The following is a 14291-nucleotide window of genomic DNA, read 5'->3' as shown; positions in this document are numbered from 1 at the left end:
GATCGAAAAGCAAGTCTTAGTCTGGCGCGACCCTGGTGTCGGATTTTGGATCAATTAATCGACTTATGTTATTCAGGAATCTTCAAAAATGCAATAAAAGCATATCAAATAGTCAAAAATTCCACAAATTCAAGTCTGAATGGTGGCTGCTTTCAACCCCCCTTCCATTTTCAGAATATGTATGTGATCCCATGACTACTGTTACTTTAAAATAGAATCCGACAAAGCGGTTCTTAACTGCTCTTATTCTAACAATTATTGTTGTGCCACTAGGGATTATTTGATTTAAATGTAACTCAACAAATGGGCATTTTTGAACCAAATGACTAAACTCCATGCAACATGACACATTCCATAAAACATACCAAAACCCAACCTCCCTCCTCTTTAGCACTACGTAATAACCAAACGACACCACATGTTACATTTTGATCTTTAATCAAAAATATTTCAATATGCTTACGCCATACAGTACAAATTACAACCAAACATGCTAACTCTAAATTACGCTTATTAACTCATTAAGTGACTTCACACATGCACAAGACAGTAACACACAAATAAATAATGATAAAATTATTTAAATTCCGATCACATTTTGTGTTTTCAATTGATTGTATGTAAGCATATATTCAGTAATTCACCTGTATTTAAAAATAAATGAGAGAAACGTATCTACGCGGATGAAACGGTAGGAGGAATGACTTATAGTTAAACAAATATTTGCATCTAAAATTTCGTAATCAATTTTTCTCCTAAATCAATGTATTTCTGCAAGTCAGCGACAAAGAGAAACGCAAAAGACTTCAATGCTCTAACAGAGCAGCTGATCAAAGATGAACATGCGTTTTTCGCTTTGGAAATAAAAAATCACCGAATCGATCAAATATCCCGGGCGAAGCAAATGATGAAGGCTCCGTTATTAAAATGGAAGACGGTTCTATGAGGATGCCAAAAGGCATGTACACGTCAGTCAATTGCCATCTACATGAAAGCCACTAGGCATGCATATAGAATCCTCTTTTCATGTCCATGGTAGTCACTTGGCATATTCATCGAAACCACTTGGCATGCACATGGAAGCCACACGACAGCCACTTAACATGAAACTTGACATGCCACATGGCAGCCATTTGACATGCCGGATGACAGTCACTTGACATGCCACATGATAGTCACTTTATATGCCACATGGCAGCCACTTGACATGCCACATCGCAGCCACTTGACATGCCACATGGCAGCCACTTGACATACCACATGACAGTCACATGACAGCCACTTGACAGCCACTTGACATGCCACATGGCATCCACTTGGCATACACATTTAGGTAACATTTGACACCCACATGGAGACGGCTTCCAATTGGTGATGATGATTGTGTCACTCGGGTATGAATTTAAATTAATTGATGATTTATGTGATTTAATTAATCTATATCTAAATATCAAGAACAAGTTTTGTGTTAAAAAATTAGAACAGATTTAATTTTGATGTAAATTAAATCAATTTTTGGACATTCACAGTTTATTAGCCTTAATTAAAATTATTTTGATTTATTACATTCAGAAATCCAGACTTTATTTTGTCTATATTCGTAATAATTGCGCAGAATGTGACCCAATTTTAAATTGTCTCTCTGAAAAGAGCGAAAATTATTCCACGCTTATCGATAACTTCACATCACAAAAATGACATTATTTTTAATGTTTAGCACTTCCGTTGTAGTATAAAATAGAGAACATTATCATGCTCGCGTTCATCACTTGCTCATTATTGTTGAATAAGGGCAATTAATTATGTTGCAATGTTAACAATTTTCATGCATTTAAACAATATTTTTCAGCTCTGATTTGTTTTCATTTGATGAATTGGATCAAATGCAATTAATGCACATGATGATATGATTATGGTTATGGCATACCCTTAAGGAGATATTGTTCATAATTTTATAATGTTTATGTGCAAGTTAGAGGGTGTAGTCAAAAGTTCTTTAAGGAGTGAGAAATGTTTTGGGGGTCATCGTCCTCTGAATAAGCTACTCATGTAGTGAGCCTGAATCTCTTGCGTTTTAGGTGTGCCAACCTACCCAAGAGGAACACTGTAGAAAATGCTGAAAATCTGGCTTTGGATCAGAATGATTCTGGTTCAAGCCCAGATTCGCTAAAATCCGGTCTCAGGTCAGAGTAGGCCTGTCTGGTGGTACACCATGCATCTCTCGAAGAGATTGACACACTAGGCAGGCTTAGTTGTCTTGGGTCTGGATTTTTTTTGGCATTTCTATGTCGTGTGCTTTCCAGGGTATAAGGCTTATTGTGTCAATAACCATAGGTCTGTAAAAAATTTCGATTTTTCCCTAATTGATAAACTTACCCGAGCAACGCAAACGAAGAAGGTTCTGTCATGGAGCCGTCCCTATTTAGCAGCCATGTGGATGTAATACGGAGGAGGCTTGAGTGTGTTAATAAAAGAGCTTTCGGTGGAGTCTAAAGAGCTTCATGGAGTAGCCTTCTTAGTTTGTGTCATTCGGGGTAATGCTATTAATGTTATTGTAAAGTGCAGAAACTTTCAAATCCATCAAATTCTCAATAAAAATCGTACAAAATAATCACAAAGGCAACTCATTCAAAAATAATTCATTACTCTCTCATTCCAATATGCTGGCGTCTAAATAATAATAATAATGAAAGAAATACGTATTAAACTTGTGAGTTCATTGATTATATGCCAGCATGTTGATGAGAGTTACTCTCAGTTATCAAACTCAACGTGCTGATCGGCTCTCAATTGTTTTCTCTCCTCTATTTTGTAAATATTATTGTTGACTTTACCGAAACTATTCAGCTAGCTCAGTCCTCGATCAGTTGCAGGTGTTGTCGGTTGAGTTTTTGAGGAATCAAGTGAAAAAAAAAATAAGGCACAATAAGTCACAAAGTTTTATTATTCGCGGTTCATTACTGAATAATTACAAAAAATAAAGGAATTCCTTTCTTTAGTGGAAGTGACAAAAATAATAAAAATAAGTGAAAATGCAAGATCGGAATGGAAAAGGTGGCTCAATTGAGGTGAATAATTAGCTAAAATTGGTCAATGAGAAAATTTTTTTTCTGATGAAAAATGCAGCAAATGAGAAATTGAAAAAATTAATTGGTGCTGCATCGTGCGGAAGATTCATTGATGTTGTACTTGATTTTGTATTAATATCTAATTACTGCGCAGTTTTACAGCTACAAATTAAATGAAAGTTGTTCGTGTTAACACATAAACAATATGCAGGTGATGAATAGAAGTAACAATTGTTTAAAAGAGTAATTGTGGAATTAATGACAAAAGTAAACAAATACAGTGATTTAATTTTTACGAGATTTACGCTCAAGTGCAAATTATTATGACATGAAAAAATATAAACAAAATTATTTTTATTTGCCCCCATAAAATTTGTGAATAAAAATTTAGAAAAATATTGAAGGTTGTCGCGTTATCGGGGGAATTTAAGCGCATTATTGCCTAGTAATCAGAATTTGATTAAGTTTTCGACTAATCGCAGCCTGTTCCACTCGGGACTTTTTAAGCAGTATGATGCTTCCTAATGGAACTTACATATCTAGTACGTTCCAAGAATGCAAGTTTTAAGAGCAAATAAGAGACTAATCGCAGTTGTTCTACTCGGGACTATCTAATCAATACAATGCTATCTTCTTATTACATAACGCGTCCCTAAGAGCGACAAAGAGCGTTACATGAGAGAGTGAGAATTGAATTCAAATTTAGTTTAGGATTCATTGCTTAAAATTTTAAACGAACAAAAAGTTTAAAACGCAAATAAATTTTATGAAAAATAACGGTCAAAAAAAGTTTCTAACTTTTGATAACGAGAGGAAGTTTTCGAAGGTTTTTGGAATATTATTGCAAATTTTTCTATAATAATTTTAGAATTAAGAGACTGTTCTTTTGCTACCAATTTCTGGAAGCTAACGTGATAAAAAGAGCTAATGATGCAAACCCTTGTTCAATTGGACGTTTGATTGTTGAGTTCTCATGCCTCATCAAGCCACTCAGACAGCCGATCAAAGTAAAATTATCAACTCGATGTATAGTATTTTCGGTAGTTTTTATTGTCTTGACATAACATTCATAATATTTATCAGTGTCTCGACAAATACAACTGTGCGACAAGTTCTGTAATTTGATTTGGGATTTTCCCTTCTGGAGTTCGAAGAAAACTTAATTTGTGCCCTAAAAATTCCCCAACTATGTAACAAACAGTTACAGGTCTCTAAATAAGATTTTAGATGACTCTTGTTAATTTTTGTGAAATAAATTCTTTGTTCTGCACCGCATCACTTCTGCTTCCTAATAAATATTTAAATTTGATTACACGCAGATAAGTCTAATGATACAAACGAAAAGAATTTACTTAGAGATGACAAATTTCCACGAAAAGTAAGATTTTTGTGTATTTAAATATGAAGTCATTCAACATGCATGACTAATTATTTAAACAAAATTTCCATAGATTACAGAGAACTCATACGGAATTACACCAGATATAATTGTTGTACACTTCATTTGTATCAAAGCACACAGAAAAGTTCATTCAGACGTTCATAAATATAACATGTGATTTTTAATGTCTTGTTTACCTCGTGCAATATCTTAAATGCCATGACTAACTTGATTAGTACATGATTAGTATTTTTAATGATGATCTATGAAGATACTAATAAACTTGTTTAACAACTTCAATTATCAATTTGCAAATTTTGACACGATTTGAACATTCTAAAGTTCAATTGGACGAGTTTCCCCTGCAATGATATGCAAATGTTTAAAGCTATGGGGATTTTTTGAGACCCAAAGTCTCAAATTAAGTGCGCATATAGGCACTAGTAAATGAATATTTTAATATTCTTAGAAGATGCGAATTGTGGTTTTTGAGAATAACCTTGAAAGTGTCCGTTCGTATGAATTTATGCAGCTTGTCCGAACAAACATGGATTATGCCCATGAGTTTGCTCTCAAAATTGAGCATGCTCATTTAAATGTGAAGCTCAATGTCCGTCATTATTGATAACCCACGCTTTTACCTTCCTTGAAATTTGATATTTAAAGCTAAGTTCTTAATCACAACAAATCCAAAAGTAGCTGTTATGCAAATTTATATGAAAGTCATTTTCGCCAAACTTAAAAGAAGGTTAATTGTGTGCTTCTTCGAAGGTATTCTGATCCATTAAATCCATGCCAAATATCAATCTGAATTCCATATGATTGTGTATTTGAAACAGTGGTGGACAACCTTTAATTTTCCGCTGGACACCTTGGTGGTAAGCTACACTAGAGTGCACACTGGTTGCTCACCACTGATCTAAAGCGATACAAGGTTATCTTGACCATATAATGCGAATATAATCATAAAAAGCTTTATTTATAACATTTCAAATTTTCTGCATAAATTTCGTATCAGCTGGATAAAAGTCATAGACATATTGTCGGCATTCAAATTTTTTGATAATACTCTAAAAATAACATGCTGAATATGGTATGCAAAAATTTGAATAAATAGATAAACATCATAAATTATGCTAATTCAAACAGGAACATTTGGATCTCACAAGTTGCTTGGGATTTTACAATGTGAGGTCATTCTCCTGTTGATTACTACGAAATGCGTAGTACATATTCATTTTAAGGCTTTTGCTTACTTCGCAGGCCGTATAGATCCTAACATACAAAGAGCATGTTTACATTAATGAGCACTCAAAGCATGCTTTTTCATACAATTGAGCATGCTCATAACAGTGTGTATACTTAGAGGATGCTCTTTGTATGTTAGGTCGCTGACCTTCCATAGATGACGCCTAAAAGTAGCTTTATCGCCGGCTACCACTTGCCAATTCTAGATTTTGAGTGCAATATTGTCATGATCGACAGTTTCTTTCCATAAGATCCTTGACCACCCACTCTGTTGACATTTATAGAGTCATATTCAGGGTCATACTTAAAAACCTTGTTTAATGATCTTCTGTGAGAGGTTGGTCATTGTCAAGACCATCGGAATCTGTCCAATTAACTCGTTTCACCGTATAAGCATCCCTGACAGCTGATAGCATCCATTAAGAGTTGATATATTTCCATATTAATTGCGCTTAGTGACAGTTCACTTATTACGTAATGCCACCTTCCCCTCTAAGAAGTAGAGTATCATGTAAAAAGTAAACAAGCGTTCTGTTCATACTAGATTCTCAGAAATAGTCAAGCAACAAATAAATATTGCACAACTCTATCCGGCCTACTAAAAACCAACAAGCTTTAACACTTAACAACCCCAACTTCTTACCTAACTCTTAATCTATCTTTAGAATAGACTATAATGACATTTTCAAACTCAATATTATCAAAATATACACAAATATTTGTATACAAACAAAGTAAATCAACATACTGATACATTATGGTCACAAAGTATCAAAAAGAAATTTCCGATAGTAATAAGCCAATGACTTTGTTAAACGGTGTCGAATTAGCTGCAATAAATTAGGTCGATATATAGTCGTTGAATTTTGCTGCTAAATTACAATCAAATTGCTTTTTGGTAAGCATTTCCTACTCTGCATTTTCAATTCCTATGGCTACTCATTACCATAATTTTTATTATTCGTACCATAAAATCAGAAATTAAGTTGACTTTTTTTTTTGGTGAAAGTTTAAGTCTTTCACTTGCTGGCTGAATGTGATGCAATAGACAGACATAATATTGATTCGAATGAGACGATAAGTTTTATTTGCATTTTAAATGTGCAGCTTTGTTTTGGGTTATTTGGTTAATGATAGACGGGACGTGTTGGATTAAATTTGAATTTTATAGTTTGTGGATATTATTAGATCATTGAGACGTAAATAAACTTTGGTTTGTTGCGATATTTTTGGAGATTGAGTGACGTCTTCTTTGTTTATAGTTCGACCGTCAAAAGCTTTATGGCTTTTGTGGTGTGGTACGATAACAGTTGTGCAATAAGCACTGAATAGAGAGGAAGTTTTAAGTGTGCCTTATACCACACTCCCTAAAAAATTTCCGGTAGCTCAGTAGGGAATAACCCTATTAAGAGCACTTGATATTTAATCTAGAGAGCATGACTTCGAATTCCATTAGGGCTATCTTGTGGAGAAGTGGAGTTGTCACTCTACAGTAGTGTTGTCTGAACTGTGTGCAGCGGCATTAGTGCCACGTCATTTATTGGTAATGCCATCAGATCACCGTGTGAGTAATGATGCAAAACTGCTGGGAATTAGTAACTTACCGGAGTTATCAAAAGACAGTTCGAGCCTTTGACGAAAAGGATTAAGTAGTAAGTCATGAGTCTCATGGCGTATGAAGTTTCAGCTGTTGTTTACCTCCAAGGTGTGCCGTAACCAAAAAATTTTATCAACATAGCTCTAGAGCATTAGAAGTATTACGATTGAGAATAATTTTAACATTTTGGCGTCAACATGGTAACGTAGCTATAACCTTGCCACACAGTCTCGTCAAAAACAACCCTTGAGGAATCAATTTTAATAAACGATAAAGACATAATTCAGATTCGACATTCAATATCCCACCATGACCTGCATCAACACCTCTCATCGCCTATAATCTTGATAAATAAATACCAATTAACAAAGAGACATTCTACAAATATGGAAGTGTACGCAATTGACACTGTCTATAAAATAAGATTTATTATCAGTGATGCACAAAACTACTAAACACTTCGAAGGCTGAAATGAAGCTTTTTTTTTTTTGCAAATCTGATCACGATTCATTGACATTTTATTTCCACTTTATCCAAGTTATTAGTAATTGCAATTATATAACAAATATTATTGGCATTGAAAGTAAAAAAAAGTTATAAGTTTATGTAGCTATTAAATTAATGGATGTAAGCGAACTATGTGAATCATGTGGATTTGTTGTCGAAAATATTATCATATTAATTTACATGCGTTTAATTTGAGTTTTTTTTTTTTGATGTGGTTATGTAAACATAAATAAGTAGCCAGGTTGTTACAAGTAATAGGTAGAAAAAGAAATTGAGATTTGAGTAGATTGGGTGTTCAAAATGCAGTAGCTGTGGTTTTGTATAATTTTTAAAACTTGAAAGGCATCCGGAGCGGCACAACTTAATCTATTAGGTAGTACTATACCCGAACAGTACAACGTGTTCGCTAGAATACTGCGATATTACGATAATAACCGTAAGACGCACAGACGTAACTGCGACAGCTGATTTCGACCCAATTTTAAGTTGAACATGCGATCGTCACATTGTGCTTGCGGGATGTCGTCGTGTTAACAGCAAAATGTCCATATAATATGAAGGAACATTGATGACACTGTGATGTCCATATATTGCTCAATATGATGGCCAAAAGAAGTTGCACACCTTACCATTCGGAAAATTCCTTATCCAAGTCAATATTTCTTGACATTTATCAATAATCGCAACAAAGTTGGATTCTGACTCTTGATATATTCACATTAAATGCCTGATCGAGTGCCTAATCAGCTACGAATGTCAAACGCGAATTCCGTCTAATAAATTCAAAAACTTCCGATATCATGTCTAATGAATATTCAAATCTCTTTACTAAGGTCTAAAGTCTACATATTCAATTAAATCTTCTTATGTATACAAGGTAGATTCAATTGGCAATTCAATTGCCACAATTGAATAGAAATGCATCAATATATCATCAACCTAGCTGCATATGCAATTATGCTTTCACTTTTCAAACTGCGCTTTAAAATCAGAAATAAAAATAATTTATAACTATATTCCCCAGTTATTACATACAGCCATATAATAATTATCAATTTTCATTACCCACATCTACTTACAGCCATTAAAATATCCAAAATCAATTGCCTTCATCGTCAGTAATGAGTTCTGCGAAAGATTTAACTATTATGGAATGCGAAGTAAGTATAAATTTTTGGACATCATTAAATGAGTGCATGAACATTCACTAATTTCTTTTTAATATTTCAATAGCAATTCTTGTGCTCTACATGACAATTAAACTCGGCTACAATGACAACACAGCAACTGTACTCTTTCACATCTTCACAAGTCTGGTGTACTTCTTTCCCATTATGGGTGCAATAATTGCCGACAGCTATTTGGGAAAGTTTCGGTAAGTGACGATGTTTGTTTTGCATTTTCTGGGCTTGCTGCTGTCAATTCAGCATTTGTAGAAAATGAGAGCAAAATTTGGGAATTTCAAAAAGGGACGTTCACTTATTACGTAGCGCTCTATGTCTTAACAAGCAAAAGAGCATGCTTCTATGTGTACCATGAGCTCGAAGTCAAGTCGAGTCAAGTCGACTTCGAAGAACTACAGAAAGTCCTCTACGGTACCTAAAAGTGGTCTCATTGCCTGTTAAGAAATGAGAGGATTCTGTTCTGCTCGAGAGTGTGGAGAAATGGAATCAAAAAATCGATTTTTCGTGTTACGTAATAAGTGAACAGCCCCAAAAGGAAACACAAAAAAAGTCAAAATTTTAAAGCTTTAAATATTTCACAGAACAATATTGTACCTGTCATGTGTTTACGCAATCGGAAGCTGTATGATAGCAGTCGGTGCAATACCAACATTAAATCTCCCAGCGCAGTCAATGACAGTAATTGGACTTTTATTGATTGGCATCGGCAGTGGTGGAATAAAACCTTGTGTTGCAGCATTTGGAGGCGATCAGTTTAAGATACCCGAACAGGCTAAACAACTCGCGACATTTTTCTCGCTTTTTTATTTCTCCATTAATGCCGGGTCATTGATATCAACGTACTTAATGCCTGTACTTCGTAATGATGTTCATTGTTTTGGTGAACTTAGTTGCTTTTCGTTGGCCTTTAGTGTTCCTGGTGCTTTAATGGTTGTGTCAATATTCATCTTTGTGGCTGGAAAGTCTAAATATATTGTTAAGAAGCCAACCGGGAATGTCATTGTGGAAGTCACAAAATGTATATTTGTAAGTTCCTTTATTGCTTCTTAACCTTCATCCTAACTAATTCTAATTTTCTCACCCCAATCAAATCACACAGCACGCAATATCCGAAAAGTCGAAACAAACACAGCGAGACGTTTCCCACTGGTTAGACTATGCAGAGCCAAAGTACAGCAAACAAATGATTAGTGATGTTAAGTCTGTGTTGAAAATTTTACTTCTTTTCCTGCCACTTCCGCTGTTTTGGGCATTATTTGACCAGCAGGGATCTCGATGGACATTTCAAGCAACACGAATGAATGGTGATATTGGATTTACGGAAATTAAGCCAGACCAGATGCAACTTATTAATCCATTGCTGATTCTTGTTTTCATTCCACTTTTTGACTGTGCAATTTATCCAGTGCTGTCAGCATGTGGACTAAAAAGGCCTCTACAGAGACTTGCTGCTGGTGGAATTCTAGCTGGAATTGCATTCTTGGTCTCCGGATTTGTTGAGTTGAAGCTTGAAAGCACATATCCAGTTTTCCCAGATGCAAATGAATCACAAATGAGAATATTTAATGGACTTCCATGTACATATGAGCTACAAAATTTTACTGAAACTGCTGGACAGAATCAATTGCATAATTTAGGTCTATTTAAATACTCACAAGATGCTAGTCTTATATCCAAAAAATTGGCAGTTCTTACCACTTTAACACCCAACTGTGAATCATATAATGCAGATCTCAACATCACAGCTGGACATTCAGACAGTTTCTTCATTTATGGAGATAGAAATCAGCCCAAAATTAAAAGTTTTGCTGACAAAGTCGACAAGTCAAAGAGTGGAAATCCATACGTCCGTGTCCTATCAAATTTAAATTCAGTCAATGAGATTCGATTTGTGTTCCTAAATGGCGAGACTGCCACATCGATTCCAAATGATTCAATCGAGCAGTTTGAGGTTGTACCTGAAAAATACACAATTTTTGCCGATGACATTAAAATTTCAAATATTGAAGTTTTTCTTGGCGGTGTCTATACAGTCGTACTCAGCAACTCATCCAGCGGAAGTGCTGAACTCAAACTTCATGAAATTACGACACCAAATACAATTCATATGCTGTGGCTGGTGCCACAATATGTAATTATGACAGCTGGTGAAGTCATGTTCTCAGTCACTGGACTCGAGTTTGCATACTCACAAGCACCGGTGAATATGAAATCGTTACTTCAAGCTTCATGGCTTTTGACTGTAGCACTTGGAAATGTCATTGTTGTGATTATTGCGAAAGCTAAGATTTTTGACTCACAAGCCTACGAATTTTTCCTATTTGCTGTGATGATGTTTGTGGATATGGCAATATTTGCACTATTGGCAATGCGATATAAATATGTAAATAATACAACAAAGAGTGATGAAGCTGAGAATGGAATTCAAATTGAGGATACAAAAAAGACTTTTACAAATAATGCATTTCAAGAAGATTAAGCTGTAACTTTATTTAAGGATTTTTGTAAAAAATTGAAATTAATTTAAGGAAAATAAAGTATTTTTTAAAATTTTGTGACTTAATATGCTGATTCAATGATGAGATAATCTCTATGCACGTGATGATAGATGATGCATGCAGTTTTAATCACATTTGCTGATAATGCATGTAGTATATGGAGAATGACAAGCAAATGTGATTTTTTATGCATAAATCAACTAGAACTGTAATAAATTTTTGAAATATTTGACAAATTTTTAAGTGGAAAATCTAGAATGATGTTATTGTTGCCCTTGTCGTGTTGATAAACATATAAGCTTGATTTATTAAATATTTAAAAGTGAAATACACCCATATTTATTAAATATTACAGCGTTGCCTGGACATTTCTAGATTATTTAATTTGCAAAGGAGAGTTAAATGACAGAGCTCGAAGTTCACTAGAACTTTGTATGGACTCAAGTCGACTAAAGCCGACATTTTCATAAATAATGCGCATTGACTTCGAGCTCTGATCAATGCAAGTCTGGTAAATCGAAATCCTGAACTTTAAATCACGAGTACGATTTGTGTATGAACTCATGTGTACGTTTTTCATGATAACTTTAATCCAGGAAGCAATAACATAAAATTGCCAAAAATCCGACGACATGCTTATTTGACCTATGGCCTAAGACAGGGTTTCAACGAATCTGGCATCGCGCAAGAATCATGTTGGTCTTAAAAGCTTGTGTAATTTTTTGAAATGACTGAATTTGATTGAATTTTACTATTTAAGTCAAGAAAGAGATCTTAATCCTACTATTCAATTCCAGAATCGATTCCTAGAGATTCAGAACATTTTAATACCAAAATTTTAAATCAAACTCATTGAAGAGGCCTAAATCCTACTAGATATAAAACCTGGAAAGATTACGTCATTCAAATCATCAAAAATCCGGACCCTGACCAACATGAATTCATCCTAAGTCTGGATTTTAAATCTGGTCTGGTCAGATCCAATTATTTTTTACCTGTAGTCACGCTGTCCTGGTGTAGGAATTTTGGAAATTTATAGACCGCGCACCATCAAAATTGATGGAGTATCAATCTCTGCTCATTAGTCTTCAAAATTACTTGCTAGTGAAAAAAAATTCCATAACTGTTGAAAAAATTTTAAATCTCTTTTATTTCCTTTCCTCCTCAACCATAGATGTCGCTTCTATATTCATACAAATAATCACCACATTTTAAAATTTTAAAACCACAATTTTCATATATTGTTAATTAAACATTAAAATTTCTGGTGTAAATGTATTAAACATCAATATTTACTAAATCCATTAGTCCAACAAAAAACCAAAATTTAATGTCAACCTTCATGGCTAAAAATTTACATTTAAAATCTAAAGCTATTCCCAATTTCATATCGATATATCAACCACAAAATTGTAAAATTGATGAATTCAAAATACCGCAAATTATAATTTCATTGTTCATGGATTAACATTCACCATCAGAATTCCCAATACACTCTCAACGTGCTATGGGAAATAAGCGAGAGAAAAAAAAATATAAAATTTGTTGAGGTGGGAAAAAGAATTTCACAGCAAGGAAGCAAGCATCAATTTTTTTTTTGTTATCACATCCATGGCATATTCAAACACACATTTGTGGGAATGGAAGTAAGTAAAGGAATTGAAGGGAGAGATGCCTGAGCGACACATGTGAAGACAGATCCGTCATGGAGCTTCTGAAGCTTAATCAAATCTCTTTTGTTAACCTCAAATGGAACCTCTGTAGCATTCATGTGGCATCCAAGTGACATTCATGTGACATTCATGTGGCATCCAAGTGACATCCATGTAGCATCCATGTGACATTCATGTGGCATCCATGTGGCATCCATGGGTCTCCATGTGGCATCGATGAGTCTCCATGTGGCATCCATGTGGCATCCATGGGTCTCCATGTGGCATCTATGGGCCTCCATGTGGCATCCATAAGGCTTTCATTTGGACTTTTTGACAGCATCCATGATAATTTGTGTCACTCGGGTCTTCGATAGTACCACGAAATGAATGAATGAGATAGGAGAAAAAAAAGAAGCTACCATGGTTGGCGTGCATGATATTCACAATACACAAAAATTACCATGAGCATGTCATTTCTCATTTGACTATAAGACTTACTTTTTTTTATATATTCTTCTTTCATGTGTATATGCTCATATACGAAAAAAAAAGAATCTAGGCAGAAGTGTATTAAAATTTTACAATTTTCAGGAGCAAAAAACGAACGGAGGAGTAATATAGGATGTAAGTAATGAAGTCATTATGAATTGATGGGTAATGTGCATGGTTGTTTTTAATGTGGGCGGGTGTGGGCAGATGGATAAGTTAAAGATCTGCTTAGCAATTTAAAGCGAATTTGACTTTTTGGGAATTTTTATTGAAGCTTGATTAAAGCTCCTACAAGCTCCTACTCAACCTGTCTCTAGCACAAGCTGATCAAAATCCGGTCTCTGCTAAAGTCAAGGTAGCTTTGGACCGGATTTTTGGCCTTGCCTGCGTTGTGACTTCCGGGATACATCTAATGATGAGACTTTGTATACGTGTACCCAGGTCAGTGTGACTCTGAAATAGAGTCGTAATCATTAGAGCACTGCCTAGTCGTCGTATTAACGGTAAGATACAAAATTGTCCAAGTGGCATCGTCGTAAATGGCAGTTCCAGGAATTTCACCAAATTTTCATTAAAAAGCAAAATGCATAATACAAAGTACATATCTTGAGGAAATACAGCTAATAACAACATAGTGTAACCGCACATGGATGTTTATAAACA

General features: G+C 34.7%; 1 protein-coding gene across 1 annotated transcript; it reads left to right on the top strand.

The window, feature by feature from the left end:
• The first annotated feature begins 2854 nt into the window (after positions 1-2854).
• Positions 2855-11549, top strand: LOC139089147 (peptide transporter family 1-like). The gene is made up of 5 exons (XM_070638588.1): positions 2855-3068; positions 8884-8962; positions 9036-9177; positions 9568-10012; positions 10086-11549. Exons 1-5 carry the CDS (start codon positions 3033-3035, stop codon positions 11463-11465), a joined length of 2082 nt encoding a protein of 693 aa, XP_070494689.1. The 5' UTR covers positions 2855-3032; the 3' UTR covers positions 11466-11549.
• Positions 11550-14291: the final 2742 nt, after the last annotated feature.

The sequence above is a fragment of the Chironomus tepperi genome, unplaced genomic scaffold (genome assembly GCF_022539635.2).
Source record: "Chironomus tepperi strain 1889 unplaced genomic scaffold, CSIRO-AGI_Ctep_v1 contig_175, whole genome shotgun sequence".
In the NCBI taxonomy this organism is placed as follows: domain Eukaryota; kingdom Metazoa; phylum Arthropoda; class Insecta; order Diptera; family Chironomidae; genus Chironomus; species Chironomus tepperi.
This window is presented reverse-complemented; position numbering and strand designations above follow the sequence as displayed.

Excerpts from the sequence above, each read along its gene's own strand:
- LOC139089147 (XM_070638588.1), top strand. The coding sequence starts at position 3,033 with ATGCAAGATCGGAATGGAAAAGGTGGCTCAATTGAG. Across the intron at positions 8,963-9,035 it reads TAACTATTATGGAATGCGAA|CAATTCTTGTGCTCTACATG; the intron begins GTAAGTATAAAT and ends ATATTTCAATAG. Across the intron at positions 10,013-10,085 it reads AAGTCACAAAATGTATATTT|CACGCAATATCCGAAAAGTC; the intron begins GTAAGTTCCTTT and ends CAAATCACACAG.